Raw genomic sequence first — 20,726 nt, forward strand, 5'->3', positions numbered from 1 at the left:
CAGGTCCACACGCTGGATGCACTTGTAGCTAACAACAAGGTGCTCTTAAGCTCTCACAGCTTTTTTTTAGGTGTGAGCATATTTTTGAGCTGTGAGCACAGCTTGCTAGCTAGCTAACTGCACCTCAAAATTGGGCCGGATAACCACTGGTCCAAACAAAGGCACTGAAGTTTTTCCATAGTGGGGTAGGAGTAATTGGACTGTGGATTTTACAGCAAAATCCCTCAGCAGGGGTTATGATTCAAAACTGCACACAACTCGTTTCTTTGCACCTCATCAATGCACAAAAATACATTATCCTGCTCTTTTTAGAGTTTGGTCCTGTAAGTAATTGATGCGTCGAGCCCTTGTTAGCCTCCAGCGGCGTGGGAGTGATGAGGGCGGGGTGGTCTTCGAGTCGATTAGCGAAAGTAGGATAATGACACGCAGGGCCAGTGCTATCAAAGCAGCCCCGCTCTCTTCCCCTTCTAAATTTGGTATCTCATCAGTGGTTTATACCGTGTCGCCCTCGGGCGACAGACGTTTGAAAATTGCACGTTCCAATTGAGGAGAATCCAACCCAGTGGGCTCTTTCCTCGTGTTACGACCGAGGTGAACCGACACGCCCGTGTTCCCCGACTCTCCTGCAACGTTTGAACTTTTGCTCCGCTTCCATTCGTGCGGCGAAGTCATTTCGCAAATCACGCGCGTCTCGACGAATGCGTTCTACAAGTGGAACACGGCCTGACCGCGAGTTGCCCTCGGCTGGTAGAACTGCAGCGGGGAAAGGAAGGAGGGGAAAAAAAAAACAACAAAGGATGGAGGGCCTATTTTGAAATTCTAATCAGCGTCAAATAACCATCTGCCCCTTGTCAGAAGCCAGAGACTGATGAAATGACTGCGTGGTCCTCGGGGTTTCCACAGCAGTGTGTACATCTGAGCGCTTATTCCGGGCTGGGTTCCTCTTGGCTGGCCTCCTCATCTTTCGCTTGCACACACAAACACCTCTGTTGTATCATCCCGCTCTCCCCAAGGAACCCGTCTGTCATTGTCTCCTTAATTCTTGCTAAGAGTTTCCAAAGGAAGCTCAGGCCGAGCCCACCAAAAGGTCCCGAAATAGTACCATTCGTCCATTTTTCAATACCACAGATTCTCATTAGGCTTGCGGACAGGGATTGAAATCCAAAACCACGACTTTTATTTTAGAACATGAGATGAGTCATAGGAATTGTTTGTTCGCTTGCCTGACGATTTTTCTCATTAATTCCATCCATCCATTTTATTAGCCGACCAGTCAAGGGTGTACCCCGCCTCCTGCCCGTTGACAGCTGGGATTGGCTTCTACACTCCCGCAACCATTGTGAGAATAAGCGGCTCGAAAAATGGATGGATGGACAGAAAATATATTAGCAATCCGAAAAAATTTACTGTATCTCCAAAAATGTAATTAGCATTTTCAGAAAACGTCATTGTAGGTTACGTTGACTATGTTTTTTTTTTTCTTCCGAGAAACAACTATTACCATTTAAATAACTGCAAATGATTCTCAGAATAATCGTAATCATCCATTGTCTTTGCCGCTTATCCTCACGAGGACCGCGGGAGTGCTGGAGCCTATCCCAGCTGTCAACAAGCAGGAGGCGGGGTACACCCCGAACTGGTTGCCAGCCAATCGTAGGGCACATAAAGACAAACAGCCGCAGTCACAATCACACCTCGGGGCAATTTAGAGTTCATTCCATCACTGGTATTAACTTTTTTTTTTTTTAAGGGAGTGTAATTCCTTCAGGTGATGACATGCATTCATGTGTAATGCGTGTCTGCACTGACTACTTTCATATTCGACTGATTTGATTTGAAAGTGCGCAAAAGCAGACCACCCTATCAGGGATGGCTTGCCAAGCGCAATAATTCAGATGTACGTACTGTGCTAAAATATTCAGCACCGCACCCTCTGCTCGACTGCCAACCTCGCCTCACCTGGAATCGTGAAAAATAAGCCCGACTGATTCAAGCAGCCTGCGAATGACCCGCGGCGCTCGTGCTATGAATGCATACCAGTGTAACGCAGCGGGGATCTGGCTAAGCTAAGGTCCATTAGCGATGGATGGTCCTGGCTCTGGCCGTGGAGCATCCCTGAGCTGCGCTTCCTGCGCTTTAAACGAGTTAGCGGAAGGACTCGAGAATAATTTGCTGCCCGCCGCCAACACCGGAGGCGACTACGTGACCATAAATCACCGCAGGCAGGCGTCACATGACTCCACAAGAGGCCCCTCGTCCTATACGGTCTCTTTTAGCGGGCTTAATTTGAAAGTCAACAAGCCGTATTGACATTCCGCCGTGGATCGTGCCGGCAAAAACAACAATACTCAATCACGGGCGGCAAGCAAAACTCAACCGGTGCATCTGTTTCCTCATTCTGTCCTGCTCCACTTTGGAGCTGTAACCTATTCATCAATATGAACAGATTATAATATATAATGTTATTACTGCATGGTTTTTATGAAGTGGAATATCATATACTGCAGTGCTATTTGTACTACTATTTTTGTTTTTTTTCGAGGCGAGAACTTAAATGTGGCTGTCAACAGTTTTTTTTTTCTGCAGAGTGGGAATTACTCATTTGTCTACACGCGTGCGCCGCTCGTATTCCATGACATCCAACAACAGCTTAACCATGTCGCCACCCTCCAAACGAATAGGAACCCCCAACGCCCTGCTCTGTTCAGACCTTCCCTCCCACTCCAAACACCCTCAAGGCCCCAGTTCGGGTTCCAGTGACACCCAAGGGACTTGCCCAATCTGTAGCTTGCCCCCACCGTTGAACACATTTGTCCCGTCTAAACACTTTCCAGTTATCACACTGCAGCCTTTTGTTCAGCAGAAAACAACACAAAGAAATCAATATGGGACACATCAGTTCTTTTTGGATAACATACTACACACTTGAGTTTTTTTTTTTAAGGCTCCCTGATGATTATTTGGAACCAGTCCTAGCAGAATACCCGTTTTGAACTTCACATTTCACACATCTGGGGCCCGACTTTCTGGCGTATATCCTCGTGTAAGAAGGTACAACGCGCGCGGCGAGCTTTAACTGGCCCGCGATCAACAGCGGGATGAGGTCATCGGAGCTGGACGGTGCAGCGGGGCTGTTCGGGACCAGAAACCTTGGATAAAGGGGACGTATACGTCCCGCAGAGAAGAGGAAGCGGGTGTAACGTTTCGGAAAAAAACGCTACGGGGACATTTAAAAGTGGGCGTACGCTGGAGAAAGCGCCGAGGGATTTACAGGATATTGTTGCAGAAAGGGGATAGAAGCACGCGTACTGAATAGGAAAAGCTGCAGAGGGGACGATATTTCTGGCATGGAGGAGACTTGGATTCTTCCCTTTTGGTTTTGCCACTCCCGGTCACCCTTCAACAGATTTGGCATTGTTAAATATGATCTCAGGCCAGCTCACTGGGCAATTACAACCTTAAAAAAAATAGACACTGTTTTGCAAATGTTTTACTTCACTCCGCCGCCCCCGCGCGCGCACTTTCTGGCCGCGATTCGAACGAGGCCGAGGTGAAAATGGGGACAGCGCTTTGCTAATTCGGTATTACTTTGCAATGCCTCCGCATTTTTATGACAGACTTGAATTAAATTTCACCGAACGTCTGTTTGTATTTAAAGCAGGTGTACAAATCTAATATGAAACTTAAACATGAAAAAGCGAGTTAATTGAAAAAAAAAAAACATAATTCCGAGAGAGTTATACAATTACATTAACTGACATTGGCACGTTTAAAAAAAAAAAAAATGTGGCAAGCGTCCAAAGCGTAAACACCGCTCAGTCACATATGACGACTTGGATGATTTAGCTGTCGCTGAGTCCCAGCGAGCTGAGTAGTTGTCATCTAACTGTTTAGACATTTCCAGAAAACATGAGCGTTTCCCTGAAGAGGCGCACTTAATTCGCGTGCCTGATGGGAAAAGCAGGCAAGTGACAGATTCTCTGCATTTTGAAAGATGTCGTCACGTTTACCGGCTCAAACGGGCAAGCTAGCAAAAAAAAAAATTGCAAAAAAATCAAAACACATCTGCTGTTTTCTGTCAAAACAATTAGCTATTTAGACTTCACGCGAGACTTTAGACTTTAAACCTCTCCCTTTTTCATGTATCATCTCTATCGGGCGGAAACCCTGTATGTCTATGTATGGTCAAGTTTATAGTTTTTTACACAAATCAATATTTAATCAGAGGGACGGAGGTGGAAGAGTGAAGCTACAGGGAGAAGAGATGGCGAGGGTGGACGACTTCAACAATACAGAGCAATGCTGAGTGTGGTAAGGAAGTAAAGAAACGGGTCCAAGCGGAGTGGAAAAGTTGGCGGAAGGTGTCTGGTGCTTTATGTGAGAGAAGAGTCTCCGCTAGGATGAAGGGCAAAGTTTATAAAACAGTGGTGAGGTCGGCCGTGATATACGTATTAGAGGCGGTGGCACTGAAGACAGGAAGGAGAACTGGAGGTAACGGAAATGAAGATGTTGAGATTCTCGCTCGGAGTGAACAGGTTGGGTAGGATTAGAAATGAGCTGAGGATTGAGCTGCCAGGTAAAAGAGAGTGAGGTAGACCAAAGAAAATGTTGATGGATGTCGTAAGGGAGGACATGAGGACGGTGGGTGTTAGAGAGGAAGATGCACGAGATAGGCTTGGATGGAAAAAGATGACACGCTGTGGCGACCCCTAACGGGACAAGCCGAAAGGAAAAGAAGAAGAAAAATGTACTTACGCAGACACTCGTTGGCCTCGCGGGCGCTGGCCCTCTGCCACGGCCGGTCGTAGTGAAAGGGCTTGCACCGGTCACATTCGGGCCCTTCCGTGTTGTGTTTGCAGTCGCACACCAGTTTCCCCTCCTTGTCTTTCAGGCAGCGTGATCCGTGGCCGTTGCACTTGCACCTTCCGCCCACCTGGAAGTCCCCCACTGCGTAGAAGTACGCCGGAAGAGTGGAGGTGACCGCCACGGGGTCTTCGTCCCTCGCTCCTCCGCCGGCGGGCAGCCCCAGCTCGCGCGACTGCTGGGGGCGACTGAAGACCACGCGGATATCGGTGACGGTCACCCAGTCCTGAAGTACCGGACTGTTGTCAAAGTCTTTGCCGGACGGTCGCCCATCCAAGGTGCTGAAGGCAATGAGTCCTCCTGAGAGCGGGTAGAGGTCAGTGTGACCGTCAGTACACAGAGCCTCCTGTTCATTCTGTTTCGTAATGGTGGCTTTGTTGGGCCGATTGTACACCCGTCGACATTGCGATGAGTAGAACTGGTAGGGCATCCATGTTTTGCCATAGTCCATGCTCTTATAGATGGCTAGCGACTCTGGTCTGGGTGAGCAGAACTGCAAGCTCACATAAGTGATCTCAAACTTTTTACCCAGGGAAAGAGTTAGAGTCACATTGTAGGGCGAGGTGTTGAGGTTCTCCGACTGCCAGCAAGTCAAGTTGTGAGCCGAGTTGAGATCGGTGAGGTAGGAAGCCGGGTGGGAGCGACGGGGGTCGGCGGCGTCGCAGATTTGGCACGTCCGCACCGACGGCCGGTCGTCGCCGCGCTCCAGCACGCTGCACGAGCGGGACGGCGGCCGGCCGCACACGCTGGACACTGTCACCTCTTTGCCAAAGGCGGCGTTGATAAACTCGGGTATGCAGCGGCGGGCCGCACCGGTATCGTCGTAGCAAGGGTCCGCCGGGGTCTGCTGCCCTGCGAAGGGGTTGTTGGCACCGTGTGATGACGTTGAGCTCGCCAGGAGGCAAAAGCACATCAGGTACATCCAGGGTTCCCTCATTCTGCTCCGAGGGCCTGGCTACCTACGAATGGACGCTTCTTTTGCTGTAAATCTGTGCGGGTCTACTAGAGAAGTTAGTGCAAGTTCGGGTAAATGCGAGAGCGAATGTGCGTACTGAGGTGTCGGACTTCTCGCTAAAAACTCTCTAGTCGTGCTTAATTGCAGCCCGGGGGAAGGAGATTGTCGGTGCTCGGTGACCCTTCACGTGAGGCCCTTCCTGTAGGAGACAGATCCAAACACAGAGGTCAGTGTCAAACTTATAGTTACCACAAAAGGAAATAACTATAAGGGCAGTCAGTCAAGCGCAGGCCTCTGCCAAGGCTGAGCAATCACAAACACGTCTGTCTGACTCATTTGACCGAAAATCCCAACATGTCGAGCCACGTAGTTCCGCCCGTCCTGTAACTCGTGTCAATAAGCAAGACAAAGAGCTGCGCACCAACAGTTTTTTCACCTGGAATCCAAACTGGACCGGAAGAATCCATCCAGGAATCTTCCTATTCATCCATTTCCCCACTTATCCTCATTAGGGTCGCAACTGACCGTCAGGTTTGCGATTAGTTTTGACATTGGACTCCATCAGCTGCAACTCCTACTTCCACAAAGTGTGTGAGTTACTAACTAATATTTATTTTTTCGCTGAGCAAGAGCCAGTCAAACCCACAACTAAGACGGGCTGCCCAAAAAGAGAGTAAGTGACCATTTAAAGAACCACATCAGCGTCTTGATCCCGAATTGCTACGCTGGTCGCTCGTTCGGTTCTTCCAATGGTGTCAAAACCAGCGTAACCTTGTGGTCGTGCTTCGATGGCCCGGCATCCCATAATCCCTGGTAATGGCGTGCTGCATTGGCTAGATCTGACCTCTTTGATTAAGATGGGAAAAAGCCACGATTGCCGAAGAACAGAAACTATTTTGACGGTGAGTATTTTAGTGTGTTCCAGAAAACGGCATTTTTGCTTTTCCAATCAAGAGTGAATACACCGCAAGTGATAAGTTTTTGGTATTTGCTCCCAGTCCTCATTGATTGGTACCTGGGTGACATCATTTCTCCGCCCTCAGTTTGACGAGGGGCCTCTTGGTCCCAAAGGAATCTTCAAGGGGTTCAGGGTGAGAAAGCTATTGGGGGGGGGGGGGGTGGAAGACAGAGAAGGGGATGAATAAGGCCCGGGGCTTTTCCTTCGCTAATCCCCCTTTTCCTTCCCTGGGTGTCAAATCTAGAGGTTCCTCATTTGAAAAGTGACAGCTGAAGGGGGTTTTGAGAAGGGAACCACATCCCTCTTTGTGCGCTATTTATTAAACGACAATGAATCACAGCCGCCGCCTCCTCCTGCCCGCGCTCTCTCGCCCCTCATACAACGGCATCCCCTCTTCATTTGGGAAGGACAAAAGGTGGCCTCAGTATCCACTTCACTCAAGCGCAGCGAGCGGACAGATGGATTTAAGGCCGGTCGCAAAGACAAAAAGTTTTGTTCTCGTGTGTGAAGGGTCCAAGGATTGCAACCCTTAAAAAACAGCAAAAAAAAAACAAAACAAAAAAAAAACGAGTGCACTGGCAAAAAGACGCACTCATCTGCACTGCCAACTATTTGGCCTCCGTTCAAGTGGACACTCAGTGTTGGCAGTCCAGGCTGCCACAATTTTTTTATTTTTTTACCTCCACCATTTCTTTCGCCGTGACGTGCATGCACTCATGGCTGACAACGAGGCGCTCGAAAGCGGTGAGCCCAGCCGACCATCTGTAGTATAGACGCCGTTAGTTAGCTAACTGCACGTTGCAAGTTTGGTGCATAACTGCTGATGCAAATGAAGGCCCGCATATTCTTATGTACTGGGGAACCGGCAACTCATATCAGACTCCAAAATGCATCGTGCAGCGGTGTTTTAGCCACGCCCCCTGCCCAAAAAACTAACTAAACTGAAAGACCGTTTCCCTCCACAACTGAGAACTATTTAGTTCCCAGTTTTTGTATACGTTTTCACCAATATGTATTTCAGCAACCTATAATGAATTCAAAACCATCCATAACATTTTCCAAGACGCTTGTCCTCACAAGGGTCACGGGAGCGCCACAGGCTATCCTAGCTAACTTCGGGTGCTGTACACCCTGAACTGGTCGCCAGTCAGTCGCAGGGCACATATCGAAACCATCACTGAGCGGGAATCAATCCCACGCTGGCCACACCAAAGTCAGGAGTGTGTACCACAATGCCACAGGTGTCAAACTCGAGGTCCGGGGGCCAGATGCTGCCCACGATATGATTTTAAGTGGCCCCGAAGGCAAATCATGTGTATCAACTTCCATGATTTTTGTTCAAATTTGAACCAAAATTTCAAACCATCATATCATAAATGGTGACGTTGAGATATTGCAAGCATGTTCATGTTACCAAACATCAACAATAGGTGAAAATCCCATTTACCCTTGATTTCAGATTTCAAAACTAGTTGATGCATTTAATGTGTAAATATGATGGGTCAATTCAATATTTTCATGGTTTCAGTCGTAATGGCCCCCTGACAGAAACCGTAACTACAATGTGGCCCCCGATAAAAATGAGTTTGACGCCCCTGCACTACGCCATCAGTGACTGCATTTAAAACTAAATCTCCAAATCCACTTTACAGGGTCTGCAAGTCTGTTTATTACTGTTATTGCAGAACCTCACAGCTCATACAGAGAGAATTTATTTTTTTTTAAAACATTTTGCTAAATTAGTAAACCAAATTATTTACTTTGTAAAGGCAGACGTTTGGACCCGGTCGCAGTGAATCATTGAGTTCACATCCCCTTTCCGTGCCATGCTTTTGAATCGCCCGAAAGAGAGAGAGAGAGGAAAAAATATCTTCCCAAAAAGAAATGAAAGGCATGCAAACATTACTCAAAAGAAACATCCCTCGCTGTTGCAATCATTGTATAAAAAAAAAAAAAATGGATTTCAAGGAAGGAGGGCTGCCCATAAATGATTAGAGAAGGGAACGGGACATCGATCAATTGCAGATGCGTCCGAGAGAGTTCATCAGCCGAGGCACTCCATCAAAAAGGGGCTGACTACCGCAGGGAGGACTGATGGAATTAGCAAATCATTAGCATGGGGGCCCGGCTTCCAATCGCGGTGAGTTCATCCAAGAAGTGGACGGAGGGGGGGGGGGGGGGGGGAGAAAACAGGCAGAGGATTTGGAGAGGGGAGAAAGGTGGTTGAAAGTTTGCAGATATGGAATGAAGACGCGGGAGGAAGGAGGAAGCTGGGGAAAAAAAAAAGTTGTTAAAAGCTTCCAGATTTTAACAAGTCCGGGAGAGTAAATGAGATGAGGCTGGAAGATGTTAAAAGTAAGGACGTCGTCTCACGGAGACGAATAGGAAGGGAGAAGAGAGAGGGAGGGGATAAATATATGGATGGACGGATGAAGAGAGGGAGACGGCGAAGGGAGACAGATTAAGGTGGACGACGGGCGACGGTGCGTGTCAGTGCCTGGGATGACTAAATATGGCGCGGCCCGGGGAGACCAGCGCCTGGTTCGAGAGTGGGAACGGTGACAAAGCACACCCTCCGCCGAGCTTGCTGGTGTGGTTCTTTTTTTCTTCTTCTTCTTCTTAATAAAAACCTCATGACATCTCCCATATCATAATAAAAACCCACAAGTTTCATGTAATCTTTTAAGATCAATATTCTTGCTCGCCAGTGCGGTTTCGCTGGCTGACATTTGGAATACTAACAATGTGTCTCAACATAAAAAAAATAATTAAAAAAAAAGCAACATCATTCAACACTGATGGTGCGCTTGTGCGTTGTTTTGTTTTATTTTTTATTAGATGTGGTCGACGCTGGAACAGCTGCTCGAATCCTCCTCCAGGTCCAAAAATTCGGGAAAATATTTTAATGAAGTTTAACGCTAGCGTCTTTCATAAACTCAAAGAAACAAAACAAAACAATAATTTTAAGGGTAATTTGTGCAGTATTTGGGGCATCTTGATGTCTTTCATTATCCTTTGTATGCATTTTTCCATTTTCTACACAAACTGTCACGCCATTTTACAGCTTTATAGTCACTGTGACGGTCTGTTCTGAAGATTTTTTTTTCCAAGTGCAATTGATGAGGACTTGATCATTTTTTTTTAAACCCTTTGTTTCATCCGCATCTGCTTTAGCCTGTTAGTGAATTAGTGAATTTCATCGTAATTGGTTACATAGTCTATTGTATAAGCCTGGAAAATGGAAAACAAAAAGCGATGAAATGAAATCTAGCTTACGGAGCCCCAAAAGGGACATTGAAAAAAAAAAACTAACTGGTTTCTCATTGTAATGAGTAAGTTTCTAATTCTAATGAGAAACTTTCTCATTGTAATGAGTAAGTTTCTCATTGTAATGAGTAACTAGTCCATTGCATATGTTCATGTATAAAAGACCCTTATTCAGGAAGCTACTGCTAGCAGGTAAATAAGCTACAACTACCTGAATGCAGGAAGTTACCACTAGCAGGTAAATACGCTGTGACCCATAGGGGGCTTTTGTAATGAGTAACTTACTCATGAGTTACAATGAGAACGTTTCTCATTGTAATAAGAAACTTACTTATAGTAATGAGATTCTCATTGTAATGTGCAACTAGTCCATTGCATGTGTGCATGTATAAGACACTTATTCCATATTCAGAAAGCTATCGCTAGCAGGTAAATAAGCTACGACCCATAGGTAGCTGTTGTAATGAGTAACTTACTCATGAGTTACAATGAGTAACTTACTCATATAATGAATAACTTACTCATGAGTAGGTTGCTCATTGTAATGAGTAAGTTTCTCATTGTAATGAGTAACTAGCCCATTGCATGTGTGCATGTATAAAAGACCCTTATTCCTTATTCAGGAAGCTACCGCTAGCAGGTAAATGAGCTACGACTACCTGAACGCAGGAAGCTACCGGAAGCAGGTAAATAAGCTGCGACCCATAGGTAGCCGTTTTTCGACACTCTCATTGTAATAAGTAACTCACCAATGAGTAACTTACTCATGAGTAAGTTAAGCAAAAAAAAACCTAACTGGTTTCTCATTGTAATGAATAACTTTGTCATTGTAATGAGTAACTTTGTCATTGTAATGAGTAAATTACTCATTGTAATGAGTAACTAGTAAGTTAATGAGCAACTAGTAAGTAACTAGTAAGTTACTCATTACAATGAGTAAGTTATTCATTACAATGACAAAGTTACTTATTACAATGAGAAACCAGTATGTTTTTTTTCCCCAATGTCTCTTTAGGGGCTCCGTACTAGCTAGCTATGTTACAAAAAAAGGAGTGCAAATGTAAATATGTACTGCCTTGCTTTTTGTCAGTATAACATTCCTCTTTGTATTAATAGCAATGTAATTACACTTCAACCCTCAGTGTATAAACTAGCACAGTCTTGATTCATGTGGCAATTGGGCCCGTGATCAAATATGATAAGAATATCAGGTTTTCCACGTCCGTTTTCCACAAAGAGCACTCGGGCCATTTGGCAACTGGAACACATCTGATCGTTTTAATCATCTCGTGCCAACCAATTAGCCAAGGTAGATGATGTAGGGCAGAAGGGAAGGGAAATGAGATTTAAAAAAAAAAAGGGGCGGGGGCGAGGCAGAGGGGGGTGGGAAGGACGAGAACGGGGAGGATGACAGGGTGGTCTTGTGGTTTCAGCGGAGACATTCCGGGGATTCGTTTTTTCAGCTTCTCCCTGTCACTGGGAGATCATCCCATGTTGAGTTGTCTCTCTTTCAAGCGTGGGCGCCTCAGTCAGAGTTCACAGATTAGCAAAACAGAAGTCGCTGAGAGGCTTTATTTGGCTTGGGTGTATAGCGGAGGGCTCCAGGTTGCATTTTTTTTTTAGGGGGGGGGGTGGATAGGAACTGGACAGCTGAGCCGCTTTGTATCCCAAGCAGGAGCCCCTCACGCTGCTCTCGAAGATGGGGAGCAAAGGGAGGTCCTGTCTCGGGTAACAGTGAGTGGGGGCCCGATACGGTGCCCTGCTGCACCTCCAGTCTGCCTTACAGCCATCCCTGGTGGGGTTATTAGCAGCTTTCAAAAACTTACTGAGGCTTTTCTTTTTCTTCTAACAGGTTTGACGACATTGCCACGAGAAATACTAAAAGATCACTGTCCAAAATTATGCATCAACCAGCCGTTTTCTTTGCCGCTTATCCTCATGAGGGTCATACAGACAAACAGCTGCACTCACATCTGCACCTCGGGGTGATTTAGAGTGTCCAATTGATGTTGCGTGTTTTTGGGACGTGGGCAGAAACCGCATAGTTCACGGGATAACGCACGCAGGCACGGGGAGAACACGCAAACTCCACACAGGTGGGGCCGGGGATTGAACCCGGGACCTCAGAACTGTGAGGCCAACGCTTTCCCAGCTTGTTCCGCCGTGCCGCTGTATGAAAATTACAGTATAGTAATGTGATGCCGTTTCAGATGTTTATGGAATGAGCTGACTCATAAAGAATAGCTGCAGGGCACAAGTCACACCCATCTTGTGATGTCATCCGCTAGGCCACGCCCCTTGGAGCTTCGACCTATATTTTCATTCTGAGATGCGTGACTTCATTTCGACTCCCGCGGCGTAGTTTGCGTCTTTGTTCAGCAATGGAGGTCGAGGAAAACGCCTCGTATGTAACACACCCAGACACGCAAACACACACACATGCACACGCACACAGGGGGGCAAATAAACCTGTCCATATGGATCAACATGATTGACAGGCGTCAGGTAACAGAGGTCAGGTATCAGTGGCCCGCTTGGTGACGGCCATCTCCGCAGCGGTGACGACTATCCCCGTGTTCGCGTAAGCATGTGTGTGCACGTGTGCATGTGTTTGTGTGTGAGACGGAAGAGCTTGGGAGGAAGGTGAGTGGTGTGTGGGGGGTGGGGGGGTGAGGGGTGGGGAGTTCAGGGCAGGAGGCGGCGGACTTTCCCAGCTGAGGGCGTCATTAGTCGAGAGATCACTGATAAATTTTTAAACCCTGCTCGTGTTTGCTGTGGGAAGCCGGGGGCCGTGGGGGCTGGGGGGGTTGGGGGGGGGTTGTCGGTGGACAGGACATTTAATTTTTGAGCTGTCATGCAATTTGCAATTATAAGGATACACTACAGCAAATCGGTGTCACTTGACTTAACTCGAGTCGGATTTGAGTTGACAATTTTAGGATCCTTGGTTAAAAGTCATCCCTGCTAAATATTTTCTATAGAGCATTTCGAAAGAATTTCTAAAGAACTGTAGAACTTTAGGACCCAGTTCCTATAGAATTGCTATAGAAATTCTATTGGTCTGAAGAAATTCTATAGAAAATCAGTTCTATAGAACAAGTTGTTCTGTACAAATTCTACAGAATTTCTAAAGAAATCTTTTTAGCAGGAATGCAAGACTCAACTTGAATTTGACTCGGTATTTATGAGACCTAATTTGACTTAGACTTGAAATCAGTAGAGAACCCGCAAAACCACGCAAGCTACAATTACACTAGCGCCTCGGTTCTTGACCACAATCCGTTCTAGAAGGCGGTTCGAAAACTGATTTTTTTGAAAACCGAATCGAGTTATGTTATTTCCGCGGGTTTTTTTCGGGGTGTGTTCGTGGGTGGGTTAGCTTGTCGGGCCGCACGCGTTCCGTTAGTTCCGTGTTTTTTCGGCGGGGTGGGAATTCACAACAAAGCGTGTCATGGGTCATCTGGTCTGGCCGTACTTGTTCTTCTATTTCCGGGTTTTATGGGGGGCGTTCGAGTACCGATTTTCGTTCGAAAAACAGAAGCAAAAAAAAAAAAAAAATCTAGAAATTTTCGTTAGGAAACCGATTTGTTTGAGAACGGGGACGTTTGAGAACTGAGGCTGTGCTGTACTTTTTGTTTGAGAACGGGGGCGTTTGAGAACCGAGGCTGTACTGTACTTGACAATTTAACTTACGATAGAAAATGAATTCAACTTCATGTCGGTTGTGCTTTTAATTTAGAAGTCGATAAAGCAAGAGAGGATACAGAGACTGTTTTGTGAATGTGAGCACAGATAACACAAATATAGATTCAGGGACTTGTTTGATTTTTGCCACAGTAACCTGAGAGTTGAAACCTCAAGTTTAAGACTCCAGTCTTACTTTCAAATTTGACATAAATGACTTGATCCCATCCCTGCGCGTTCCCATCTCCTCATCTGAGAAAACGAGACGCTGGAGCCGAACGCCCCCAAAAAACAACGTATCAGGTTCTGGCCTCGACTCCGAGCGAGGGTCTCAAGATCAACACGATCCCATCCAGCGCTTGCACTTTTAAGGAGAGGAGGTTCAAGGTGTATTACCAGGTCAGAGTAGTTCTCACAGCCTTCTCTCAACAAAAATCAGCGGGAAAAAAAAACGCCTATAGGCCAAGCTCCAGCGTGTTTTTCCTGTGTCTGGGGTGTACCGTGAGGTCAGTGTTTCGGTGAGAAAACGGGAGGGTAAATGAGGAGGAGGGCATGAAAAAACGAGGAAGGCTAACAGTCCAGGGCATTAAGTGAGCCGCTAGACCCAAGGGTTAAAAAGGGTTAATTGGCCACAACTATATCAAGCAGTGGGGCGCAATGACAGCTTATTATACTGAGTTTTAAACACATTTTACCCCAAATTTCACGAGACAAGAAACATGAATTTGCTTTCGGGTCGTAATGTTGAATTTTAACGTATCAAGATGTGACCTCATCTATTTGATGCTAGCGCAGTTTTTGTAATCCAAAGAGAAGTCTCAAAGTCATTTTTGACCCATTTTGTTGTCATCGGTGGAGAAGCTAGGACAGTTGCAGTTACTAGTTTTCAACTCAGTTTTAAACTAATATTTAACAATTATCTGATTTTGAATTAATAAATAGAGAAAACATTTCCCAATCAAAACAATCGCAGGGCTAAAGTGAGCCAGTGAGCCTCAAAATTCAGGAAAGAGGCAGAAAGAGAGAAATGGAATGTGAATATTTCATACTGCTGCTGAATACTTTATTTTTTCAACGTGTGAGAGAATTTGGAGTTTGGATGTTGGTCAAGCTAGGTGTTCGTTGCTACGGGAGGAAGTGGTTTGGTTTCAAAGCATGGAAGGATTTAAGGAAACCAGAGGTGAGCATGCTTCTAAGTCTGCAGCAATTTGTCCCCCAATCCAAATCGACTTAATAGTTTTCTTTTGGACTTTATTGCTTAAAACCAAGATGTAGTCGATTCCGCTTTGAGCTCACAAAATCGGGTTAGCAAGTGCTTGGAATTCTTGGATGGTTGCGTGGCCCTTGTAAAAAATAATCAAGCCCGTTTTGTCAAGGATGCTAAAGCCTGCCACAATATTTAGACGAGGAGTTTTTGGGTCAAAGAACCCCCTTCCACGGGAAAATTTTGTTTTCCTGAGAACCCCCCCCTTATGATCCGCACGCAAATGAATCAAAACTACCAAGTGTAGCCCGAAATGGCCTGAGGGTAAAGCAGGTAGGTGTAATTGGTTTACTCTATTAAATGGTTTACAACAAGGATGTCAAACTCATTTTTGTCGCGGGCCACATTGTAGTTACAGTTTCACTTGGAGGGCCGTTATGACTGCGAAACGACAAAAATCTTTAATTGCCTCATCATATTACATCTGAATTTTATAAACTAGTTTTGGAATCGTCACCCCATTGTATTCTTCAATAATTGTTGATGTTCAGTAACACAAAAATGCTTGCAATACCTCATCATTATCTGAAATCATGGAAGTTGACACTGTGATTTGCCTTTACGGGACACATAAAATCATGTGGCGGGCCAGATCTGGCCCCCAAGCCTCAAGTTTGAAACCTGTGGTTTACAATATTTTATCGGCACTCGAGCCCCCAAATGTTGGCATGCATCCATCCATCCATCCATCCATTTCCTTTGCCGCTTATCCTCACAAGGGTCGCGGGGAGTGCTGGAGACTGTCCCAGATGTCAACGGGCAGGAGGCGGGGTAGACCCTGAACTGGTTGGCAGCCAATCGCAGGGCACAGAGAGACAATCACACTTAAGGGCAACTTAGAGGGTCAAATTAATGTTGCATGTTTTTGAGATGTGGGAGGGAACCGGAGTGCCCGGAGGAAACCCACGCAGGCACAGGGAGAACATGCAAACTCCACACAGGTGGGGCCGGGATTGAACCCGGGACCTCAGAACTGTGAGGCCAACGCTTTACCAGCTGATCCACCATGCTGCCCTGCAGGTATGCAATTACAAATAATTTATAATCATTTATTGCGTGTTGTTTTGTGAACCCCAAACTGTGGCTTCTGGATGCAAGCCTCCCCCCCCCCACCCCCGGCACCCCCAGCACAACCCCCGACACCCCCACACCTGGAGGAAACGTGTGGCCGACATATGCATGCAGGCCAAGCGGGACGAGGAGAGCAGGCAGGATGAAGCATGCCGGTATTTGCCCCCACACGGTGTTTCCCGCTGCCAGACCCATCTCGAGTGTCACGCCGACGGACGGCAGGTATTTTAACACTTCGGGGGGAGGGGGGGGGGCGGAAACGCCCACGCCACACGCAGACCCGAGCACGACCACTTACGTCGAGATTTCACTTTCACTTCTAACTTACAAAGGGAAAAAACGAGTGAGTTTGGCGCTCCACGCGTGAGATTCATTCGGCCGTGAATGTTTGGGACTGATCCGCTTGTAACGTACATCCTTGGAATTCACAATGAAAAAAATAATAATCAAAGATCCAAACCATGTTCTTTCTGTGAATTCAACTTTGATTTCCACCTCCTCCGAGGTCGGTTTCGTCACTCCGACCCTTGTGAGGGTAAGCGGCAAAGAAAATGAATGGATGTGTATAGAGGTGGTGTGTGGTCCAAGGAAGCCCGACATTACACGCCTTCGTTCTTCGATGATCTATGAATGAATCTCCACCGAACGTAAATATGAATGCAACACTTTCGTTAATGCTCCCATTTTTCAAGCGATTCAAAACACATCGTGCACAAATCCGGCTAAATCTTTTGCTCGGCAGCACTTCCCCTCCGCCAAGATATCCCATCCACCTCACACGGGTGCCGTATCAAGATGCTGAATAGACGGCATGATATGGCGCCGGCATGCCCCTCGGCTGTCCACAATAAAAGGCCACCCGAAAATGTGAGGGCGTAAGTGTTGTTTATGCTTTCGCTCTGTGCTCAAATTCGTGTCATTCTAGTTTTCCATCCAATGAGCTCAACTTCCTCCAACTGCTCTGCTTCAGTTTTTTTTTTTTGTTCTCCGTGCCAACACAAGCACCCTTTCCGACCCCCCCCCAGCACGCACGCAGACGCGACGCAGTGACTAAAATCTGCAAAGTGTTGCCTTGGATTAGCTCGCACACGTCACGTGGATGCAGGCGGGCTCGCTCCTGGCCCGACTTTCTCATGCCGATTCACGGCCAAACACGCAAAGCGCATCACTTGGTTCAAACATCGCTCCCGTCCCCGACCGATTCAGTTTCCGAGACTCCCCTCGGTGGACTGGATCCAGCGGTTAGCGGTGAGAAGTAGGTCAAGTGGCTGACACTGTTTCAAGGGCCACTAGGTGCATACTTTAAGGCCATCGAAGCACTTAAGATAAGAACGCCGGACGGGACTGTCGCATTCTGCTCCGGACTGGTTTGAGAGCACAGTGTGTGAGTTTTTGGGGGTGGGGGGGGTCATCGTTCTAGAGGGTTTGATATTACACTCAAGGGTTCATCGCTCAAAGCGCTGTAGAGAATACTAAATAGCAGGTAGAATAGGGGTGAAATCACACTAAAAGAGAAGTTATTGGACCTTTTTCCAGTACCGAAAATATCCAGCTAAATTCCAAATATTCAAATGTGCTAACGGTAGAAACGCAGTGCAGTTAAGGCACCAAAATACATCAATAAAAACACAATGATGTACATTTTTTTTGATTGTATGTCTAAATAAGGCACTGCTGTAAAAATTGTACTTCATGTCATTTTTGCACACGCTACACCTTTGTCTGGTTTGTCCATTTTTACTTCAACTTTGGGAGTCACTGATGGTATAGTGGTACACACGGCTGACTTTGGTGCAAGCAGCGCGGGGTCGATTTCTGCTCAGTGATGGTGTCGATATCTGCCCTGTGACTGACTGGCGACCAGTTCAGGGTGTAGTCTGCCTTTCGCCTGAAGCTAGCTGGGATAGGCTCCAGCTTTCCCACAACCCTTGTGAGGATAAGTGACTTGGATAATGACATGACTTCAACTTCAGTTCTATGTAGTCACGACACGTACACTATCATGTATCGGAGTATTGTGGCGAAATGCAGAATCTACACTAATATATTTTCATCAGGCCCATTAATAGGTAAAGACAATGCACACATATGTAAACAAAAAATATGTATCGAGATAACAATGGCAGGATTTAATGCTAATGTGTAAATGTTTTCCAAGTAAATATTTGATTTCCAAAACAGTGTTTTCTTTTATCTAATCACTTATATAACTGATCTCAAAGTGTAGCACGAGCTCCCTCTAGTGGCAGATGGAAGAATCGCTGCCCAGGTACAGTTCAGTTGTATTTAACTTTTGAGTTCTACATATTTGATTTAAATCTTTAAGAACTGCGTTTTCTTTTTACTTTATGTAGATCCAATTTTGGTCATTTTTCTGCAACACATTTTAATTGAATCGTAATTTATTACTTTTATTTACGCACAGTGGTGAACTTTGAACTGCATATGTTACCGTGGCTTAGAATATTAACTATTTATACTATAACATAGTGTAATATTACTTTTTAGGACTTTTTAATGAACACTATTATGCCAATTATTTGAAAGTTGGTCATCATAGTCCCAGCTGGTGGGCAGAGTACTCTTTTAGTTGTACTTGGTGTAAAAAAAAAAACAAATTGTCTGATTATTTGCTGGAATCATTAAATGTAAGCATTAAAAACAAGAAATTTAGAATTAGTTGTTGTTGGTTTAGATGATAAGTGTAATGCACTTCATTGAAAACAACTCACTTGTATTACATTCAATTATAAAGATGTAATTACTTAAAATGTCACGCTCCATGAACTTAAGTTTTTATCTTCCATTGCTGAGTTTTGTTGGTATTTTTCCAAGTACATGTAAACAACTTATTCACGATGTAAAGACACGATCGGCGTCTCGTTTGCAAATTGCCCCGTGCAACGAATACTTTTTCAGTCCGAGCTGGGAAAATATTGGGAGTGACACACGCATGTTGAAGGAAGAAGGTCGGCCGGGAGACGCGTTGCTTGCTTTGGCCCGCATCCCTGGCTCGGAATCGCCCCTTCAGCTTGCACCTTCTCTCGCACAGTTCAGGCAGACTTCTTTCTCCTGCTCCCCCCACCCCCCAACCGCCCCCCCCTCCCCGAACTGCTGAGAGTGACACCTGTCTGTGAATGCGCGCGGTCTATACACAAGTTAAGCTTATAATAACGTCATGACAGCCTCTGTTTGGATTCAAAAACTAATATAAGCTATAATTTCCCCCCTGCACGTAAACACGCTCGCTGCAATAATAATAACAATCATATTAAACTTACCGGGCAATTTTTTTGTTTTGTTTTTGCTCCACAAATGAGCTTTTACGACGTCCCTGGGTCACAAAAACTCCCCTCTTAAATCTCTTTCACGGGCGACTCAAGTGGAAGGCATGGCACCGACGTCCCACGTGAAAATGTGGACCAGCTCTCTCGTGCGCGCCTCGACCCGACTGAGAAGCGAGCAGTCGTCCATGTGTTGTAAAGCGAGCCCGGAGTAGGCGACTCCCCATTCAAATCAAACACACATTTTCTCCGACCATGTGTGCGGGAGAGGAGGGGGTGGGGGGGGAGGGGGGGGGGCGACCGGTGTGTGTGTGTGTGTGTGTGTGTGTGTGTGTGCACGTGCAAAGGGGAGGGGAACCAAATATTCTAATTACACTACACGCGTTTTGTCCGTGTTCGACTTGATTGCGCACTAATTAAAGTGTTGCCAAGAAGCAACCCCCCCCCAAAAAAAACCCACTCCAAACCAAAACGACCGATTGCATCAATCTCGTTTTTTCTCCACCTCAAAAGCCGCACAACTGCTTACTTTTTAAAAAATTTTTTTACAACAAATACCTCTGCACCTTTTACCCACTCATCACTGCCATATGAACGTTGTTGGTGAAGAGATGGTTGATAGCATTTTGGTCTTTTTACATTTATATGGACAAAATTACGACTTATATCATAACTTTCCGTCATTTACACTGAGTTTTGTCCAGGCACGTGCGCACATAGACCCCCAAGTGGCGAGCAAGCACCTGTCCCGGTTTGCCCCGGATGAAAAAAGTGCCCTTTTCGCTGCAGCCCGTTTATTCGGAAAAATAAAAAAATGACCCTTCTGTGTGGCTTGCGTGGTAAGATGAGATGACAAAAATGACAGGAAAAGCTTGCTAGAACAGCTGAGATTTACTGAAGGCTACTCAGATGCATTTTAAATTGTGGGAGTACTTGGATATAACAAGTGTTTGTGATTGTTTAATTCCGAACACCCAAATCCTCATTTATCCAAGATGTTTATTTTTACTTCCTTTCTGACAAACATCGGGAGAGAAATATAATATTCTTCAAGATATATATTGCTGTTTATTTCTTATTGCATGAATGATTTTGTTACTGGATACCCTTTTAAGGGCTTGAGCACTCAAAATATTTGCATGTGCTAACTTTTGTTGTACTACATGGGAAAACAATTACTGTATTCACAGTACAACACATACCACTATACAGCTTTTCACTTTTTTATGCTTCATTTGGACCTTTCGAGTCCCAGAAAAGTGTTACATATGATAATAGTAAATATAGTAATTTTTCTTTTTTTTTAATTCAAAAAGTTACCCCGGACTCCAATAACTAGCTCAGAGTGTGAATTACACCCACTTCTTAGTATTTCTTAGC

The 20,726-nt window shown here is 45.7% G+C and overlaps 1 protein-coding gene across 1 annotated transcript in view; it reads right to left on the reverse strand.

The window, feature by feature from the left end:
* Window positions 1-19,519, reverse strand: part of ntn2 (netrin 2) — a 42,085-nt gene extending 22,566 nt beyond the window's left edge. Inside the window, exons 1-2 of the mRNA XM_061811019.1 lie at window positions 19,344-19,519; window positions 4,756-6,017 (exon numbers count right to left, since the gene is read on the reverse strand). Of these exons, the coding sequence (XP_061667003.1) occupies window positions 4,756-5,800 (1,045 nt within the window). The 5' untranslated portion in view covers window positions 5,801-6,017; window positions 19,344-19,519. The remainder of the gene's footprint in view (window positions 1-4,755; window positions 6,018-19,343) is intronic.
* Between the last annotated feature and the right edge of the window lie 1,207 nt (window positions 19,520-20,726).

This window comes from Syngnathoides biaculeatus, chromosome 22, assembly GCF_019802595.1.
Source record: "Syngnathoides biaculeatus isolate LvHL_M chromosome 22, ASM1980259v1, whole genome shotgun sequence".
Taxonomy (NCBI): Eukaryota; Metazoa; Chordata; class Actinopteri; order Syngnathiformes; family Syngnathidae; genus Syngnathoides; species Syngnathoides biaculeatus.